A 21,758-nucleotide genomic window follows, 5' to 3' on the forward strand; every position below is an offset into this window, starting at 1 on the left:
ACAACTCTAAATGCAAATTAAGACCACATTAAAATTGCAAATGATTTTAAATTTAAACATGTTACACAATAGTAAAACTAAATATGCAAGTACATAAATAACTATTGCGTCAATACAACAGCTTAAATCATATTCATGTAATGAAACTATACTAATTGTTAACCCTTTGGGCTGTAAATGTATAATGGGAGTCTTTGTTAAATCGTAGCACGGCTTTAAAAATTCACTAACTCCTGTGGGAAGCTTTGGGAATATTACCATCGAAGTATGATACTTCAGGAATATTGATGGTTATAAACTGCTTAAAGTCCTAATTAAATAGTTATTTAACCATTTAGTAAACATGTTGTAAATGAGAAGATCTTCTAATAAAGTGTCAGGAGAATATTTCCTCTGATTGTAGGGGAAATCTGAAATCTTAATTCATTCTCAACAGTGTACAAAGGTAAATCAGATGAATGGGAATGCTGAGAGGAGTGTACATAACATATGGGTCCCTTGTTTCCATTGGAAACAAAGATGTAATATTGGTTGTTAAAGACCAGGCTCAGTTCACTGTGTAAGACAATTGATATGATGTTCATGTATTCAACAAGCACCCAACCATAACGTTGTTTGCATAAATCAAATTTGCACATAAATGTCCTGTTGAAATCAAACCACTTTAAAATATATATTTTCACCTCTTGCACAGAGATCCCTGCATGGTCTTTAATCTGGTATTGTGTTTATCTCTCAAAATTAGACAAAACAATCTAATTATTTACACCAAACTATAATCAAGCTATTTAAATGAATTTAAATCGTTTTTAAAAACTAGACAACCAAACCAGAAGAGTCTGAACACAAACCAGGAGAGGGAGAACACAGGTGATTGGTTGTTCCTTCAACCTTGAACCTGTGACCCCTCTGACTATTGGTGGAGAGGGATGTGGCAAGCCTATGATTGGCTAAAACCAGTTGAACCTCAGTTCCTTCTTTCAGGGTATCCCTGGCAACGACGGGGTAACAGGGCAGCCGGGTCTGCCTGGGAAAACTGTAAGTAAACAGACAGCAAGGGGGAGTCACTTCCATTTCAATTCAGACACTTCAGAAAGTGGAAAAAAATGGAAAAAATTATGCTAAATGTCAATGAATATCAATGACACTTTCTGATTCTAGAATTCATTAGCTGAATTGTCTAAATTGAAATGGATTTGACCCCAACCCGTACATTAGGAGGCGGAGCTGGAGGAGAGTGCTACAGCTTTGTGATTTGGCTGATGATGGGGGGGTGGGGAAGGGTCTGTTGTGACTGGAGCACTCTGGCAGAAGTTCATTGACGATCTCTACAATTTCATCACAACACTATACCGTAGGCACACTACGACTGAGTGGCAGTGCATAGTGACAAAGTATACCTTGTGTTTTTATGACATAGAGGAATGCATGGCCACACACTTTACTTTCTGTCTTCAAATGCACTTTTTGCCTTTTGGAGAGACGTTAACCATTGATTTGTACCCCAAAAGCATGCACACGCACACACACACACACACACAGAGAGACATACACAAACACACACACACATTGTTAATGTAGTGTCATAAAGGCAGCGTGTGTGTGTGTGTGTGTGTGTGTGTGTGTGTGTGTGCAGCCATTAGTTTGATTCAAAGAGCTTTGCTGTACTCTGCTGTTCAGTCTTGTTATGCTGAGTACAGTAAGAACCTGTAGAACTGCTTATGATGAACTGCACTATGAGCTCTAGTTTCATATCACTGCCATCCATCTCAGCTCCCTGCCACACACACACACACACACACACACACACACACACACACACACACACACACACACCCGCGCCAGAATAATCAATCTACACACAGTGGAAACTTGGCTTCACACACAAATCCAGGTACACACACACATTATACACAGTCCAGAAGTGCTCCAGTCCTAACGTCAGTAGACAGACAGACCAGATGCTCTCTAGATCCATGGCCCTGCCTGCATGTTGAGTTTCAATGGATTTAAACACCTTCAACAGACTATTCAAACTATTCCCTCTTAGCTTAATTCTTAAAGCACGCTTAGCTTAGCCTTAGCTAAGTATAAATGTATCCTTAAAAAACGAATAACTTTGTCAGAAACACAATTTAACAGGCACGTTATTTGAATACAAATGAATCCATAAAAATAAAATTAACAAAAGTGTAGGATATTTAAATAGGAGGATATTGAACAGACTGCTCTCTGACGGGTCCTGTTTAATGCAAACAACCTTAGTCTAACAAATCTAACGGGCTGCACCATGCTAGATCAAATTAGCCCTTCTGGCTATAATAACAACCATTTGAACAAAGATAATTGGTTTTAAATGTGTTTCAAACCAGGCTAACTCCAATTCACAGGTTATATCGCTGTGTGAAGGGCCCCACTGTTAAAAAGTGGAAGTATTGTACTGTAAGTGGGTTTCTTGGTGTGATTGAAGTGGTACAAGTGTTTCAGGCCAACCATGTTGTAAATCAATTAACTTTAAAACTCTTAACAATAATCCCAATGAATACCTGGAATTTAATACCAACTTGCTTTGAAAGACTTGCAAAACCTTGTAATTTTGTGATGTTTTGTGTCTCCTTGGGCAAATCTTAAATGATATCCTTTTCACAGTAGTTCCCAATGTGACTCTGGCCAAAAGCAGTACACTACCTGGGGACTTTAGTGCCATTTGGAACTCCTGAATGGATCGTTCATCAAATTTGCACTGTACTGCAGTTCAACACTTTGCACTGTACTGCAATTGAACACTTTGGACTGTACTGCAGTTCAACACTTTGGGCTGTACTGCAGTTCAACACTTTGCACTGTACTGCAGTTCAACACTTTGCACTGTACTGCAGTTCAACACTTTGGGCTGTACTGCAGTTCAATACTTTGCACTGTACTGCAGTTCAACACTTTGCACTGTACTGCAGTTCAACACTTTGGACTGTACTGCAGTTCAACACTTTGGGCTGTACTGCAGTTGAACACTTTGCACTGTACTGCAGTTCAACACTTTGGACTGTACTGCAGTTGAACACTTTGCACTGTACTGCAGTTGAACACTTTGCACTGTACTGCAGTTCAACACTTTGCACTGTACTGCAGTTCAACACTTTGGGCTGTACTGCAGTTCAACACTTTGCACTGTACTGCAGTTCAACACTTTGCACTGTACTGCAGTTCAACACTTTGCACTGTACTGCAGTTCAACACTTTGGGCTGTACTGCAGTTCAACACTTTGCACTGTACTGCAGTTCAACACTTTGCACTGTACTGCAGTTCAACACTTTGCACTATACTGCAGTTCAACACTTTGGACTGTACTGCAGTTCAACACTTTGGACTGTACTGCAGTTGAACACTTTGCACTGTACTGCAGTTCAACACTTTGCACTGTACTGCAGTTCAACACTTTGCACTGTACTGCAGTTCAACACTTTGCACTGTACTGCAGTTCAACACTTTGAACTGTACTGCAGTTCAACACTGTACTGTAGTTCAACACTATACTGCAGTTCAACATCATTTGCACTGTGTTGCAGTTCAACACTGCACTGTACTGCAGTTCAACATCATTTGCACTGTGTTGCAGTTCAACACTGCACTGTACTGCAGTTCAACACTTAGGGCTCTAATGCAGTTCAACACTATCCTGCAGTTCAACATCATTTGCACTGTGTTGCAGTTCAACACTGCACTGTACTGCAGTTCAACACTGCACTGTACTGCAGTTCAACACTGCACTGTACTGCAGTTCAACACTGCACTGTACTGCAGTTCAACACTACACTGTACTACATGTCAATACTTTTCACTGTACTACTGTTCAACACTGGACTGTACTGCAGTTCAACACTGTACTGCAGTTCAACACTGTACTGCAGTTCAACACTGTACTGCAGTTCAACACTGTACTGCAGTTCAACACTATACTGCAGTTCAACACTGTACTGCAGTTCAACACTGTACTGCAGTTCAACACTGTACTGCAGTTCAACACTACACTGTACTACAGGTCAATACTTTTCACTGTACTACTGTTCAACACTGGACTGTACTGCAGTTCAACACTGTACTGCAGTTCAACACTGTACTGCAGTTCAACACTGTACTGCAGTTCAACACTATACTGCAGTTCAACACTGTACTGCAGTTCAACACTGTACTGCAGTTCAACACTGTACTGCAGTTCAACACTGTACTGCAGTTCAACACTGTACTGCAGTTCAACACTGTACTGCAGTTCAACACTATACTGCAGTTCAACACTATTTGCACTGTGTTGCAGTTCAACACTTTGCACTGTAATGCAGTGCATCACTGCACATCAATGCACTGTGTTGCATCAATCAATGTGCAGAAATAAATCGTACGTATACGTTATAGTTGTATACCATCCCAACATTTTTACTGTAGAAGGATGAAGTTCCCCTAGACGCTGATCTAAGATCAGTTTTGCATTGGCCCCTCCTTAGTGATTAAGGTTAGGATTTGGGGAGGATAACTGATCCTAGATCGGTGCCTAAGGGCAACTTCTGCTTGCATCCTTTTTACCCCCTCCCTCACTGACTATTCTCTCCCCCTCTGATCCCCCCTCTCTCACTGACTCTCCTCTCCCCCTCTGATCCCCCCTCTCTCACTGACTCTCCATTCCCCCTCTGATCCCCCCTCTCTCACTGACTCTCCATTCCCCCTCTGATCCCCCCCTCTCTCACTGACTCTCCTCTACCCCTCTGATCCCTCCTCTCTCACTGACTCTCCTCTCCCCCTCTGATCCCCCCCTCTCTCACTGACTCTCCATTCCCCCTCTGATCCCCCCTCTCTCACTGACTCTCCTCTACCCCTCTGATCCCTCCTCTCTCACTGACTCTCCTCTACCCCTCTGATCCCTCCTCTCTCACTGACTCTCCTCTCCCCCTCTGATCCCCCCTCTCTCACTGACTCTCCATTCCCCCTCTGATCCCCCCCTCTCTCACTGACTCTCCTCTACCCCTCTGATCCCTCCTCTCTCACTGACTCTCCTCTACCCCTCTGATCCCTTCTCTCTCACTGACTCTCCTCTCCCCCTCTGATCCCCCCTCTCTCACTGACTCTCCATTCCCCCTCTGATCCCCCCCTCTCTCACTGACTCTCCATTCACCCTCTGATCCCCCCCCTCTCACTGACTCTCCTCTACCCCTCTGATCCCTCCTCTCTCACTGACTCTCCTCTCCCCCTCTGATCCCCCCTCTCTCACTGACTCTCCTCTCCCCCTCTGATCCCCCCTCTCTCACTGACTCTCCTCTCCCCCTCTGATCCCCCCTCTCTCACTGACTCTCCTCTACCCCTCTGAGCCCCCTCTCTCACTGACTCTCCTCTACCCCTCTGATCCCCCCTCTCTCACTGACTCTCCTCTACCCCTCTGATCCCCCCCGCTCTCACTGACTCTCCATTCCCCTCTGATCCCCCCCTCTCTCACTGACTCTCCTCTACCCCTCTGAGCCCCCTCTCTCACTGACTCTCCTCTACCCCTCTGATCCCCCCCTCTCTCACTGACTCTCTTCTACCGCTCTGATCCCCCCCTCTCTCACTGACTCTCCTCTCCCCCTCTGATCCCCCGCCTCTCACTGACTCTCCTCTCCCCCTCTCTCACTGACTCTCCATTCCCCCTCTGATACCCCCCTCTCTCACTGACTCTCCTCTCCCCCTCTGATACCCCCCTCTCTGACTGACTCACCTCTCCCCCTCTGATCCCCCGTCTCTCACTGACTCTCCTCTCCCCCTCTCTCACTGACTCTCCTCTACCCCTCTGATCCCCCTCTCTCACTGACTCTCCTCTCCCCCTCTGATCCCCCCTTTCTCACTGACTCTCCTCTACCCCTCTGATCCCTCCTCTCTCACTGACTCTCCTCTCCCCCTCTGATCCCCCCCTCTCTCACTGACTCTCCATTCCCCCTCTGATCCCCCCTCTCTCACTGACTCTCCTCTACCCCTCTGATCCCTCCTCTCTCACTGACTCTCCTCTACCCCTCTGATCCCTCCTCTCTCACTGACTCTCCTCTCCCCCTCTGATCCCCCCTCTCTCACTGACTCTCCATTCCCCCTCTGATCCCCCCCTCTCTCACTGACTCTCCTCTACCCCTCTGATCCCTCCTCTCTCACTGACTCTCCTCTACCCCTCTGATCCCTTCTCTCTCACTGACTCTCCTCTCCCCCTCTGATCCCCCCTCTCTCACTGACTCTCCATTCCCCCTCTGATCCCCCCCTCTCTCACTGACTCTCCATTCACCCTCTGATCCCCCCCCTCTCACTGACTCTCCTCTACCCCTCTGATCCCTCCTCTCTCACTGACTCTCCTCTCCCCCTCTGATCCCCCCTCTCTCACTGACTCTCCTCTCCCCCTCTGATCCCCCCTCTCTCACTGACTCTCCTCTCCCCCTCTGATCCCCCCTCTCTCACTGACTCTCCTCTACCCCTCTGAGCCCCCTCTCTCACTGACTCTCCTCTACCCCTCTGATCCCCCCTCTCTCACTGACTCTCCTCTACCCCTCTGATCCCCCCCGCTCTCACTGACTCTCCATTCCCCTCTGATCCCCCCCTCTCTCACTGACTCTCCTCTACCCCTCTGAGCCCCCTCTCTCACTGACTCTCCTCTACCCCTCTGATCCCCCCCTCTCTCACTGACTCTCTTCTACCGCTCTGATCCCCCCCTCTCTCACTGACTCTCCTCTCCCCCTCTGATCCCCCGCCTCTCACTGACTCTCCTCTCCCCCTCTCTCACTGACTCTCCATTCCCCCTCTGATACCCCCCTCTCTCACTGACTCTCCTCTCCCCCTCTGATACCCCCCTCTCTGACTGACTCACCTCTCCCCCTCTGATCCCCCGTCTCTCACTGACTCTCCTCTCCCCCTCTCTCACTGACTCTCCATTCCCCCTCTGACACCCCCCTCTCTCACTGACTCTCCTCTCCCCCTCTGATACCCCCCTCTCTCACTGACTCTCCTCTCCCCCTCTGATCCCCCGTCTCTCACTGACTATCCTCTCCCCCTCTCTCACTGACTCTCCTCTACCCCTCTGATCCCCCTCTCTCACTGACTCTCCTCTCCCCCTCTGATCCCCCCTCTCTCACTGACTCTCCTCTCCCCCTCTGATCCCCCCTTTCTCACTGACTCTCCTCTACCCCTCTGATCTCCCCTCTCTCATTGACTCTCCTCACCCCCTTTCTCACTGACTCTCCTCTACCCCTTTCTCACTGACTCTCCTCTCCCCCTCCTCTCCCCCCCTTTCTCGCTGACTCTCCTCACCCCCTTTCTCACTAACTCTCCTCTCCCCCTCCTCTCCCCCCCTTTCTCACTGACTCTTCTCTCCCCCCCTTTCTCACTGACTCTCCTCTACCCCTCTGATCTCCCCTCTCTCATTGACTTTCCTCACCCCCTTTCTCACTGACTCTCCTCTACCCCTCTGACCCCCCCCCTTTCTCACTGACTATCCTCTACCCCTCTGATCTCCCCTCTCTCATTGACTCTCCTCACCCCCTTTCTCACTGACTCTCCTCTCCCCCTCTGATCCTCCCCCCCTTTCTCACTGACTCTCCTCTCCCCCTCTGATCCTCCCCCCCTTTCTCACTGACTCTCCTCTACCCCTCTGATCTCCCCTCTCTCATTGACTCTCCTCACCCCCTTTCTCACTGACTCTCCTCTCCCCTTCTGATCCTCCCCCCCTTTCTCACTGACTCTCCTCTACTCCTCCTCTCCCCCTCTCTCACTGACTCCCCCCCCTTTCATAGCCCCCTCCCCCTTCCCTCCCTCAGCATCTGAGGCTGCCTCAGGACCAGGACTCCAGTCGAGGAGAGGTAAGAGAGGTGGTAGAGAGATGCTCTCTGGAAGTTAGACACTTTTATAGTGTTGCTCTTGGGTTGATATGCATGAGCTGTACTAATGTGATAAAAAATAACTCAAATGTCTATGAACTGTGTCCATGCAGTGTACATTCAACACACATGTCATGTTATAAAGTGTGTGTGTGCGTGTGTGTGCGTGTGCGTCTGTGTGTGTGTGTGTGCATCTGTGTGTGTGTGTGTGTGTGTGTCTGTGTGTGTATGTCTTCTGCTGCAGGAGTTGTGTGAGGACTGTTCCATGGGCTTGCCTGGGGTACCAGGCATGGTTGGCACCAAGGGAGAGAAAGGAGACGAGGGCAAGCCGGACATAGGCCACGCCCCTGACGGCTGTGAGAGGGTGAGAAGCAGGGGGAATAGAGCATGGGGGTGGGGGGAAGGGGGACGTGGGTGAGGTGGTTAGGGGTGTATACACTTTTGTCCTAGAAATTCAACATGATTATTCTTACCTGCTGTCAGTTCCAGTCAATTCAGGAAGTAGAGTGAAATTCCAATCCGTCATACTCATGGCCTTTCTCTGTGTGTTGCAGTGTTTCAGAAACCAAAGACTGCAGAGCCAAGAGGCTGCGCAGGCGCCTGTATGACCACACTGTCTCTAACTCTTACATTCACACACCCACAACACACGCAACTCACACACACACACACCCACAACACACGCAACTCACACACACACACACAACACACGCAACTTACACACACACACACACACCCACAACACACGCAACTCACACACACACACACACAACACACGCAACTCACACACACACATACACACCCACAACACACGCAACTCACACACACACACACCCACAACACACGCAACTCACACACACACACACACACACACACACAACACACGCAACCTACACACACACACACCCACAACACATGCAACTCACACACACACACACCCACAACACACGCAACTCACACACACACACACCCACAACACAAGCAACTCACACACACACACACCCACAACACACGCAACTCACACACACACACACCCACAACACACGCAACTCACACACACACCCACAACACATGCAACTCACACACACACACCCACAACACATGCAACTCACACACACACACACACACACACCCACAACACATGCAACTCACACACACACACACCCACAACACACGCAACTCACATACACACCCACAACACACACAACTCACACACACACACCCACAACACACGCAACTCACACACACACACACCCACAACACACGCAACTCACACACACACACAGCCACAACACACGCAACTCACACACACACACACACCCACAACACACGCAACTCACACACACACACTCACAACACATGCAACTCACACACACACACACACACACCCACAACACACTCAACTCACATACACACCCACAACACACGCAACTCACACACACACACACCAACAACACACGCAACTCACAGACACACACACACACACACAACTCACAGACAGACACACACCCACAACACACGCAACTCACAGACACACACTCTGAATAATTGATTCATCCTCTCGTCTATGTAGACCACCTCTATCACCAATGGAGCTAATGGAGGCTGCTCCGGTCCAGGAGCACCAGGCCCCCAAGGAACACAAGGATTACCTGGAATAAGGGGGGAGACGGTAAGTGTGTGTGTGTGTGTGTGTGTGTGTGTGTGTGTGTGTGTGTGTGTGTGTGTGTGTGTGTGTGTGTGTGTGTGTGTGTGTGTGTGTGTGGTGAAATATAGCGAGTAGCGTTGTTATGGTGTGTTGAATCTCTAACATAAAGTACCTTTCTGCCTACATTTCCCAGGGTCCTCAGGGGCAAAGGGGACAAGCTGGTGTACCAGGGAATATGGTGAGTTCTACACGAGAGATTGTAGGGCATTATAACACTTCATAAGGGTTTAGGAGAGACATTATAAGCCAGCACAACAGAGTCAAAGCATGGTGTCTGTAAGAAGAACTAGGTGTCTATCAGCTGACCATATACAATAATAGTCTGTTGTCATATAGATGCATTGAAATGTGTTGTCTTACAGGGTAAGCCGTAGTGTACAGCACCCCTGGAGCAAATTAGGGTTAAGTGCCTTGCTCAAGGGCACATCGCTAGATTTTTCACCCTGTCGGCTCAGGTATTCACCCCAGCGACCTTTTGGCTACTGGCCCAACTCTAACTGCTAGGATACCTGCCGCCCAAGTAGCCAAGAGATTAGTGACACCTGGAACAACTGTATTTTGAGCCACAGTACAACATCCTATCCCAAAAAAGAGAAAGAAAATGGCACTGATGCAGCTATCCAGGAAGTATGAAACACAATGGGATAGGTGAAAGCAAGGCATCATGTATATAGCTTTCACCAATCCAGTCATGTTCAGAACAGTGATTCGGGAGAGGGGGGGGATCAGAGGGGGAGAGAAGAGTCAGTGAGCGAGGGGGTAAAAGGATGCAAGGTCAGAGACACATTTTCAAGTAGGATGGCTGCATTTCCACAGTGTTGGATCAGGGCCACAGTGTTTACGTGGCCTGTGTGTCTTGTAAAGCTTCATCATTGAGGGATCAAGCAGAACGAAGGAACTTCATGTTGATACTAAACACGTGATGTCATACAGCCCTCTAGTGGCGCGTCCTAGAACTACATAGTTATTGATGTCATTTAGTCAATCGTTAACTATTTCCATAAGTATCCTTTTAGCCATACTATCCTTTAACTATAGTATCCTTTAGCTATAATATCCTTTAGCTATAGTATCCATTTAACTATAGTATCCTTTAGCTATAGTATCCCTTTAACTATAGTATCCTTTTGCTATAGTATCCTGTAACTATAGTATCCTTTTGCTATAGTATCCTTTAACTATAGTATCCTTTAGCTATAGTATCCCTTTAACTATAGTATCCTTTAACTATAGTATCCCTTAGCTATAGTATCCATTTAACTATAGTATCCTTTAGCTATAGTATCCCTTTAACTATAGTATCCTTTTGCTATAGTATCCTGTAACTATAGTATCCTTTTGCTATAGTATCCCTTTAACTATAGTATCCTTTAGCTATAGTATCCCTTTAACTCTAGTATCCTTTAGCTATAGTATCCCTTTAGCTATAGTATCCTTTAGCTATAGTATCCCTTTTGCTATAGTATCCCTTTAACTATAGTATCCCTTTAACTATAGTATCCTTTAGCTATAGTTTCCTTTAGCTATAGTATCCTTTAGCTATAGTTTCCTTTAGCTATAGTATCCTTTAACTATAGTTTCCCTTTAGCTATAGTTTCCCTTTAGCTATAGTTTCCCTTTAGCTATAGTTTCCCTTTAGCTATAGTATCATTTAGCTATAGTATCCTTTAGCTATAGTATCCTTTAACTATAGTATCCCTTTAACTATAGTTTCCTTTAGCTATAGTATCCTTTAACTATAGTATCCTTTAGCTATAGTTTCCTTTAGCTATAGTATCCTTTAACTATAGTTTCCCTTTAGCTATAGTTTCCTTTAGCTATAGTATCCTTTAGCTATAGTATCCTTTAACTATAGTATCCCTTTAACTATAGTATCCTTTAACTATAGTATCCTTTAGCTATAGTTTCCTTTAGCTATAGTATCCTTTAACTATAGTTTCCCTTTAGCTATAGTTTCCCTTTAGCTATAGTTTCCCTTTAGCTATAGTTTCCCTTTAGCTATAGTTTCCTTTTAGCTATAGTTTCCCTTTAGCTATAGTATCCCTTTAGCTATAGTTTCCCTTTAGCTATAGTTTCCCTTTAGCTATAGTTTCCCTTTAGCTATAGTTTCCTTTTAGCTATAGTTTCCCTTTAGCTATAGTTTCCCTTTAGCTATAGTTTCCCTTTAGCTATAGTATCCTGTAACTATAGTATCCTTTAGCTATAGTTTCCTTTAGCTATAGTATCCTTTAGCTATAGTATCCCTTTAGCTATAGTATCCCTTTAACTATAGTATCCCTTTTGCTATAGTATCCCTTTAACTATAGTATCCTTTAGCTATAGTATCCCTTTAGCTATAGTATCCTGTAACTATAGTATCCTTTTGCTATAGTATCCCTTTAACTATAGTATCCTTTAGCTATAGTATCCCTTTAACTCTAGTATCCTTTAGCTATAGTATCCTGTAACTATAGTATCCTTTAACTATAGTATCCCTTTAACTATAGTATCCTTTTGCTATAGTATCCTGTAACTATAGTATCCTTTAACTATAGTATCCTTTAGCTATAGTTTCCTTTAGCTATAGTATCCTTTAACTATAGTTTCCCTTTAGCTATAGTTTCCCTTTAGCTATAGTATCCTTTAGCTATAGTATCCCTTTAGCTATAGTATCCCTTTAACTCTAGTATCCTTTAGCTATAGTATCCTGTAACTATAGTATCCCTTTAACTATAGTATCCTTTTGCTATAGTATCCTGTAACTATAGTATCCTTTAGCTATAGTATCCTTTAGCTATAGTTTCATTTAGCTATAGTATCCCTTTAACTATAGTATCCTTTAGCTATAGTATCCTTTAGCTATAGTTTCCTTTAGCTATAGTATCCTTTAACTATAGTATCCTTTAGCTATAGTATCCTTTAGCTATAGTTTCCTTTAGCTATAGTATCCTTTAACTATAGTATCCTTTAGCTATAGTATCCCTTTAACTATAGTATCCTTTAGCTATAGTATCCCTTTAACTATAGTATCCTTTAGCTATAGTATCCCTTTAACTCTAGTATCCTTTAACTATAGTATCCTTTAGCTATAGTTTCCTTTAGCTATAGTATCCTTTAACTATAGTTTCCCTTTAGCTATAGTTTCCCTTTAGCTATAGTTTCCCTTTAGCTATAGTTTCCCTTTAGCTATAGTATCCTTTAGCTATAGTATCCTTTAACTATAGTATCCCTTTAGCTATAGTTTCCCTTTAGCTATAGTTTCCCTTTAGCTATAGTGTCCAAAGTAAATCAAATAGAATTTATTGGTCACATACACATATTTATCAGATGTTATTGTGGGTGTAGTGAAATACTTGTGTTCCTAGCTCCAACAGTGCAGGAGTATCTAACAATTCACAACAAAACAGACAAATCACAAAGTAAAAGAATGGAATTAAGAAATATTTAAATATTAGGACAAGCAATGTCGGAGTTGCATTGACTAGAATACAGTAGGATACAGTAGATTACAGTATATACATGATAAATGAGTAAAACAGTATGTAAACATTATGTAAAGTGACCATTGATTCCATGTCGATGTACATAAGGCATCAATCAGCCTCTAAAGTGCAAGGTTGAGTAACCTGTTAGTACCCGGCTAGTGACAGTCAGACTAAGTTCAGGGCAGGGTAGTGGGTGGAGACCGACTAGTGATGGCTATTGCTATTTAACAGTCTGATGGTCTTGAGATATAAACTGTTTTTGAGTCTCTCGGTCCCAGCTTTGATCCCTTTAGCAATAGTATCCGTTTTTGATTGGAGGAGCAATCCAGTGTCTACAACCCTAATGGTTAACATATCAGAACTCAGAGCCGTTGTTTTAGATGCCCTTCTCATTGCCTGTTTCTCCTCTACAGGGTCCTCCTGGTTTTCCTGGTCCTCAAGGCTCTTCTGGACTACCTGTGAGTTTACTATACATACACTACACCTATACAACACCAACACTACACCTATACTGCACATAGAGTATACTACACATATACTACACCTATACTAGACTTACACTAGATGTAAATTGCACCAATACTACACCTATACTTCACGTATCTATACTGCACATATACTACACCGATACTACACCATCACTACACCTCCACTACACATTTACTACGTCTGTAATATACCAATACCACAAATATACTACACATATACTACACCTATACAACAAAAATGCTAAACCTATACTACACATAAAGTATACTACACCTCAACTACACCAATACTACACCGATACTGCACATGCAGTTTACCACACCTATACTACGCATATACTATGTTTATACTACACCACTACTATACATATACACCTATATTCACCTATACTACACCTACCTATACTGCATCTACCTATACTACACCTATATTCACCTCTACTACACCTATGCTACACCTACATATGATACACCTATACTACACCTACCTATACTGCACCTATACTGCATCTACCTATACTACACCTATATTCACCTCTACTACACCTATGCTACACCTACATATGATACACCTAGACCACACCTACCTATACTGCACCTATACTGCATCTACCTATACTACACCTATATTCACCTCTACTACACCTATGCTACAGCTACTTATACTACACCTAGACCACACCTACCTATACTACACCTATACTACACCTACCTATAATACACCTACCTATAATACATCTATACTGCTCCTACCCTTATTACACCTACCTGTACTACACCTATATTCACCTATGCTACACCTACCTATGATACACCTATACTGCACCTATACTGCACCTACTTGTACTACACCTATACTAAACCTACCTATACTATGACTATACTACACCCATACTACACCTACACTACACCTATACTACACCCATACATCACCTATACTACACCTATACTACACCTACACTACACCTATACTACGCCTATACTACACATGTACTACACCTATACTACAGCTATACCACACATATACTACACCTATACTACACCCATACTACACCTATACTACACATATACCACACATATACTACACATATACTACACCCATACAACACCTATACTACACCTACACTACACCTATACTACACCTATACTACACATATACTACACCTATACTACACATATACCACACATATACTACACCTATACTACACATATACTACACATATACTACACCCATACAACACCTATACTACACATATACTACACGTACACTACACCTATACTACACATATACTACACCTATACTACAGCTATACCACACATATACCACACATATACTACACCTATACTACACCTATACCACACATATATTGCACCTATACTACACATATACTACACCTATACTGCACCTATACTACACATGTACTCCACATATACTACACCTATACTACACCTATACTACATATATACTACATCTATACCACACATGTGATACACATACTATACATTTACTACACACATACTACACCTATACTACACATATACTACACCTGTACGACACCTATACTACATCTTTACTGCACCTGCCTACACTACACCTACCTATACTACATCTATGCTGCACCTATACTACACCTATATTCACCTATACTACACCTACCTATACTACACCTGCCTATACTACACCTACCTCTACTACACCTACCTATACTACCCCCACCTACACTACACCTACCCATACTACACCTATACTACACCTGCCTATACTACACATATACTACATACTTCTCTCTCTCTCTCTGTCTCTCTCTCACTCTTTCTCTCTCCATTTCGCTCTTCTACTTTGAAACACCATCACCACTGAACGTGAATCTTCCTGCTATCTCCATCTCTCCAGCTTTTTAATGAAAGTTATTTCAGATGAGGACAATTCTATTGTCTCCTCTGTGAAAGTGATGGAGAGTGGTAGTGCCATGCAGACAGCACACCAATCCCCCTGATGTCACTCCATTCTTTTAGCAGAATGGAAGTTGCAATGGGTGATTTTAAAACGTTAGGAAGTGTTTAATACCAAGTGTGTGTATGTGTGTGTGTGGTGGGGGGGAGTGGGGGGGGGGGGGTGGAGGGGAGTAGGGGGTGGGTGTGTGTGTGGTGGGGGGGGGGGGGGGGGGGGGGGGGTGTGTGTATCTCTGCCACGCTCCGTTCTGTTGAATTTTATCTGATTAAATAGTAGCAGCTGTGAAAGATGGATTTTTCATCGTAATGAAACTCTGCTGCATTGATAACACATTCAACTGAATCTATAACAGGGATTTGAATGGCTTTATGCTGTTAGTAGTCTTAGAGAATAGGAGAGGGAGAGAGAGAGAGATGGAAGAAAGGAAGATAGAAAGAGGCTGGAGGGTGACAGATAGAAAGGGGCTGAGAGAGGGGGGTGACAGATAGAAAAGGGCTGAGAGAGGGGGTGAGAGATAGAAAGGGGCTGAGAGAGGGGGGTGACAGATAGAAAGGGGCTGAGAGAGGGGGTGAGAGATAGAAAGGGGCTGAGAGAGGGGGGTGACAGATAGAAAGGGGCTGAGAGAGGGGGGTGACAGATTTAAAGAGGCTGAGAGAGGGGGGTGACAGATAGAAAGGGGCTGAGAGAGGGGGGTGACAGATATAAAGAGGCTGAGAGAGGGGGTGACAGATAGAAAGGGGCTGAGAAAGGGGGTGAGAGATAGAAAGGGGCTGAGAGAGGGGGGTGACAGATAGAAAGGGGCTGAGAGAGGGGGTGAGAGATAGAAAGGGGCTGAGAGAGGGGGTGACAGATAGAAAGGGGCTGAGAGAGGGGGGTGACAGATATAAAGAGGCTGAGAGAGGGGGGTGACAGATAGAAAGGGGCTGAGAGAGGGGGGTGACAGATAGAAAGGGGCTGAGAGAGGGGGTGAGAGATAGAAAGGGGCTGAGAGAGGGGGGTGACAGATAGAAAGGGGCTGAGAGAGGGGGGTGACAGATATAAAGAGGCTGAGAGAGGGGGGTGACAGATAGAAAGGGGCTGAGAGAGGGGGGGTGACAGATAGAAAGGGGCTGAGAGAGGGGGGTGACAGATATAAAGGGGCTGAGAGAGGGGGTGAGAGATAGAAAGGGGCTGAGAGAGGGGGGTGACAGATAGAAAGGGGCAGAGAGAGGGGGATGAAAGAAAGTGGCTGAGAGAGGGGGTGACAGATAGAAAGGGGCTGAGAGAGGGGGGTGACAGATATAAAGAGGCTGAGAGAGGGGGTGACAGATAGAAAGGGGCTGAGAAAGGGGGGTGAGAGATAGAAAGGGGGTGAGAAAGGGGGATGACAGATAGAAGAGGGCTGAGAGAGGGGGGTGGCAGATATAAAGGGGCTGAGAGAGGGGGTGAGAGATAGAAAGGGGCTGAGAGAGGGTGGTGAGAGATAGAAAGGGGCAGAGAGAGGGGGATGAAAGAAAGTGGCTGAGAGAGGGGGTGACAGATAGAAAGGGGCTGAGAGAGGGGGGTGACAGATATAAAGAGGCTGAGAGAGGGGGTGACAGATAGAAAGGGGCTGAGAAAGGGGGGTGAGAGATAGAAAGGGGGTGAGAAAGGGGGATGACAGATAGAAGAGGGCTGAGAGAGGGGGGTGGCAGATAGAAAGGGGCTGAGAGAGGGGGTGAGAGATAGAAAGGGGCTGAGAGAGGGGGGTGACAGATAGAAAGGGGCAGAGAGTGGGGGATGAAAGAAAGCGGCTGAGAGAGGGGGGTGACAGATAGAAAGGGGCTGAGAGAGGGGGGTGACAGATAGAAAGGGGCTGAGAGAGGGGGATGACAGATAGAAAGTGGCTGAGAGAGGGGTTGAGAGATAGAAAGAGGCTGAGAGAGGGGGATGACAGATAGAAAGGATCTGAGAGAGGAGGGTGACAGATAGAAAGATTCTGGACACATGGTTAATATGTGCCATTCCATTTGCTCCATTCCAGACATTATTATGAGCCGTCTTCCCCTCACCAGTCTCCACTTAATTTTGTCTTTCTTTTCAAGTGACCTTTTCTCCTTGTTTTTTCCCTCTCATTTATTTTCCTCAAATTTTTCCTCATCTTCTCCTCTCTCTCCATACCGCTCTCCTCATCTCCTCTCTCCCCATACCTCTCTCCTCATCTCCTATCTCTCCCTCACCGTCTCCTCTCTCTCCATACCTCACTCCTCCCCCCCCTTTTCTCCATACCTCTCTCCTCACCTTCTCTCCATACCTCTCACCCTCACCTTCTCCTCTCTCTCCATACCTCTCTCCTCATCTCCTCTCTCTCCATACCTCTCTCCTCATCTCCTCTCTCTCCCTCACCTTCTCCTCTCTCTCCATACCTCTCTCCTCACCTCCTTCTCTCCATTCCTCTCTCCTCACCTCCTTCTCTCCATACCTCTCTCCCTCACCTTCTCCTCTCTCTCTATACCTCTCTCCTCACCTCCTTCTCTCCATATCTCTCTCCTCACCTCCTTCTCTCCATACCTCTCTCCTTTCCTCTCTCTCCATACCTCTCTCCTCTCCTCTCTCTCCATACCTCTCTCCTCTCCTCTCTCTCCATACCTCTCACCTCTCGTTACCTCTCCTCTCTCCATACCTCTCTCCATACCTCTTTCCTCTCCTCTCTCTCCGTACCTCTCTCCTCTCCTCTCTCCATACCTCTCTCCTCTCTCTCCATACCTCTCTTCTCCCTCTCCATACCTCTCACCTCTCCTCTCTCCATACATATCTCCTCTCTCTCCATACCTCTCTCATCTCCCCTCTCTCAATACCTCTCTCTTCTCTCTCTCTCTCTCTCTCTCTCTCTCCGTACCTCTCTCCTCTCCTCTCTCTCCATACCTCTCTCCTCTCTTCACCTCTCCTCTCTCTTCATACCTCTCTCCTCTCCTCTCTCTCCATACCTCTCGCCTCTCCTTACCTCTCCTCTCTCCATACCTCTCTCCATACCTCTCTCCTCTCCTCTCTCTCCGTACCTCTTTCCTCTCTCCATACCTCTCTCCTCTTCACCTCTCCTCTCTCTTCATACCTCTCTCCTCTCCTCTCTCTCCATACCTCTCTTCTCACTCTCCATACCTCTCACCTCTCCTCTCTCCATACCTAACTCACTCTCCTTTCCACTCTCTCCATACCTCTCTTCTTCCCTCTCTCTCTCCATACCTCTCTCCTCTCCTCTCTCTCCGTACCTCTCCTCTCTCCATACCTCTCTCCTCTCTTCACCTCTCCTCTCTCTTCATACCTCTCCTCTCCTCTCTCTCCATAACTCTCTTCTCCCTCTCCATACCTCTGACCTCTCCTCTCTCCCTCTACCCTTCTCTCCCCAGGGTCAGCAAGGTGAGAGAGGGGCAGCAGGACCACCAGGTGTTAAGGGTGAAACGGTGAGTGACATCTCTCCTCATCAATACATGATAGATACATTTTAATACATGACAGATAAAGATATGTTTTTACTTTCATTTCTACATCTTTATGGTCCCTCTCAGGGCTCTTCAGGGACTAATGGATACCCAGGTTCTATGGGACCCCCTGGACTTCCTGTAAGACACAACAACTTGTTTCATCACGTTTACATGAATGAACATATTGGGAACATATTGGCTGCTTTGCTGATTGGTGAAAAGATGGATGGATAGATGGATGGATGGATTTTGACTTGACTGATTGATTTATTGATTGATTGACAGGGCCTGAAAGGTGAGCGGGGGACCCCAGGGGCTGCAGGAACGAAGGGAGAATCGGTAAACATTGACATACACAGTTGTCATATATTGAACATTGATGTGTTTTCCCGTCATTTGAATAGCCTAAGAAACCTCTGGCATTTGAACAGAATAGCTGTAGCAGATGACATAGTGAGTTGATAACTATGCATCTGTTGGGTTCTATTTCATTACTTCAGTGAGTGTGAGATGATGTCTTACTCCCTTCCTCTCTCCTGCAGGGTCCACCAGGCAACCCAGGATACCAGGGACAGGCTGGAGTCGCGGTCCGTAACCTCATCCCCGTCATCCCTCGTCCCTATAACCTATCATCCATAACCTCATCCCCTCTATCCCCACATCTTTATCCCTTGTCCCTATAACCTATCATCCATAATATCATCCTCTCTATCCCCTCATCTTTATCCCTCGTCCCTATAACCTATCATCCATATCCTGCATCTTTAGGACTAAAAAGCATAATTGCACTCACTTTGTCCACAGGGACCCAAAGGAGAGGCTGGACTGGCAGGGTCCGACGGACCAAAAGGAGATCAGGTATATTACAATGAAATATGTATTCGAAATATACGGTACATTCCAAATGCTGTGTTCAAACAACACACACAGACCGATGTGTTCTCTCGTTATTTGTAGGGCTCCCAAGGGCAACCAGGCTTCCCAGGGACACCGGTAAGTGAAAGATTCATCTCATTTACTTCATGGCTTAGTTAAATATCTTAGTTAAATATCTATTGGCATGTGATGTGCCCCATCACTTACCTCTTGATACTAAATGTTAACTTTGTAGGGCCCCCCTGGTCCCCCTGGGAAACAAGGAAGAGAAGGACCACCTGGACCCAAGGCTGACAAGGTAGAGCAGCTTATCATACTCGTTTTTAATATTTATGTTTCTACTTAATGGTGAGGATAATGTTATTTCTCTCTCTCTCTCTCTCTCTCTCTCTCTCTCTCTCTCTCTCTCTCTCTCTCTCTCTCTCTCTCTGTGTGTCTATCTCCCTCTGTGTCTCTCTCCCTCCGTGTGTCTCGCTCTCTGTCTTTCTCTCTCTCTCGCTCTCTCTTGCTCTGTCTCTCTCTTTCTCTCTCTCTCTCTGTCTCTCTTTCTCTCTCTCTCTCTGTGTCTCTCTCTCTCAGGGTCACGATGGAGCACAAGGTCCACAGGGCCCATCTGGACCTCCAGGTTCTCCTGGGTCTCCTGGCTTGCAGGTGAGTGTGTCTGTGCGTCAGTGTACGTTATCACGAGATATATATATTTTGTACAATTTCATGGACGATGGGTTTTAACCTCTTCGGATCATTGGGACGCTAGCGTCCCACCTCGACAACATCTGGGGAAATTGCAGAGCTCGAAATTCAAAATACAAAAGTAGTAATAGTAAACATTCATAAAAATACAGGTGTTATACACCATTCTTTAGCTTAGAATCTTGGTAATCGAACCGCTTTGTCCAATTTAGGATTTACGGCGAAAGCATAGCATTTGATTGTCTGAGGAGAGCGCCTCACCCACTTCCTGCATTAACATGAATTCATAACCTGCACAGGTGTCAGAAAACTCAAAAGTAGCGAAAAAATAAATCACTTACCTTTGAAGATCTTCATCTTTTTGCAATCCAAAGGGTCCCAGTTACACAATGAATGGTTGTTTTGTTCGATAAAGTCCTTCTTTATATCCCAGAAATGTCAGTTTATTTGGATTCAGAAATCCACCTGTTCCAACTTGCCCAACATGCCTACAAAGGAATCTAAAAGGTTACCTGTAAACTTCGTCCAAACAATTCAAACGTTTCTAATCCAACCTCAAGTACCCTAATATGTAAATAATCAATCAAATTTAAGACTGAATATACTGTGTTCAATACCGGAGAAAAAGAACGAGGAGCACGCACTCATTCACGCGCGCCAAAAGACTAGAGTCCTTCTGAGGGACACTTTGAAACAATACGAATACTTCTTAATTTAAAAAAAAACAAGCATGAAACAATTTCTAAAGACTGTTGACATCTAGTGGAAGCCAGGGGAATTGCAGACTTCCCCATAGAAAAGCATTGAAAAGTCCAATGACCCCAACAAAAATCATCCTGGATGGATTGTCCTCGGGGTTTCACGTGCCAAATCAGTTCTGTTATACTCACAGATATTATTTTAACAGTTTTAGAAACTTTAGAGTGTTTTCTATCCAATACTACCATGCATATAAATATCCCAGCTTTTGGGCCTGAGTAACAGGCAGTTTACTTTGGGCACCTCATTCATCCAAACTTCCGAATACTGCCCCCAAGCCTTAAAAACCTCTCTGCCTTTCTTCCTGTGTGTCCAAAGGGACCTCCTGGATTTGAGGGATTGGATGGTAAAGATGGGAAACCAGGGATGAGGGTAAGAGAAGATTCAGACATACTACATGAGACTGTAGATAGTATAGTTAGTCTATGGATGTGTTGATTTGACCCCCACCCCCACCCTCTTTCGCTCTCTCTCCCTCTCTTTATTTCTCTCTCTCTCTCCCTC

General features: G+C 45.4%; 1 protein-coding gene across 3 annotated transcripts in view; it reads left to right on the forward strand.

The window, feature by feature from the left end:
- The window catches only part of LOC110487940 (collagen alpha-1(XVI) chain), a 150,747-nt gene that overhangs the window by 106,559 nt on the left and 22,430 nt on the right, over positions 1-21,758 (forward strand). For 2 of the 3 annotated variants that reach the window (XM_036971044.1, XM_036971045.1), the window contains exons 42-57: positions 985-1,038; positions 7,792-7,857; positions 8,120-8,239; positions 8,430-8,477; positions 9,449-9,547; positions 9,717-9,761; positions 13,461-13,505; positions 18,855-18,908; positions 19,014-19,067; positions 19,215-19,268; positions 19,472-19,516; positions 19,734-19,787; positions 19,887-19,922; positions 20,041-20,103; positions 20,385-20,456; positions 21,573-21,626. In XM_036971044.1, coding sequence (XP_036826939.1) covers positions 985-1,038; positions 7,792-7,857; positions 8,120-8,239; positions 8,430-8,477; positions 9,449-9,547; positions 9,717-9,761; positions 13,461-13,505; positions 18,855-18,908; positions 19,014-19,067; positions 19,215-19,268; positions 19,472-19,516; positions 19,734-19,787; positions 19,887-19,922; positions 20,041-20,103; positions 20,385-20,456; positions 21,573-21,626 — 963 coding nt within the window. The remainder of the gene's footprint in view (positions 1-984; positions 1,039-7,791; positions 7,858-8,119; positions 8,240-8,429; positions 8,478-9,448; positions 9,548-9,716; positions 9,762-13,460; positions 13,506-18,854; positions 18,909-19,013; positions 19,068-19,214; positions 19,269-19,471; positions 19,517-19,733; positions 19,788-19,886; positions 19,923-20,040; positions 20,104-20,384; positions 20,457-21,572; positions 21,627-21,758) is intronic. The other variant, XM_036971046.1, reaches the window with a different exon arrangement.

The sequence above is a fragment of the Oncorhynchus mykiss genome, chromosome 32, assembly GCF_013265735.2.
Source record: "Oncorhynchus mykiss isolate Arlee chromosome 32, USDA_OmykA_1.1, whole genome shotgun sequence".
NCBI classification, from domain to species: domain Eukaryota; kingdom Metazoa; phylum Chordata; class Actinopteri; order Salmoniformes; family Salmonidae; genus Oncorhynchus; species Oncorhynchus mykiss.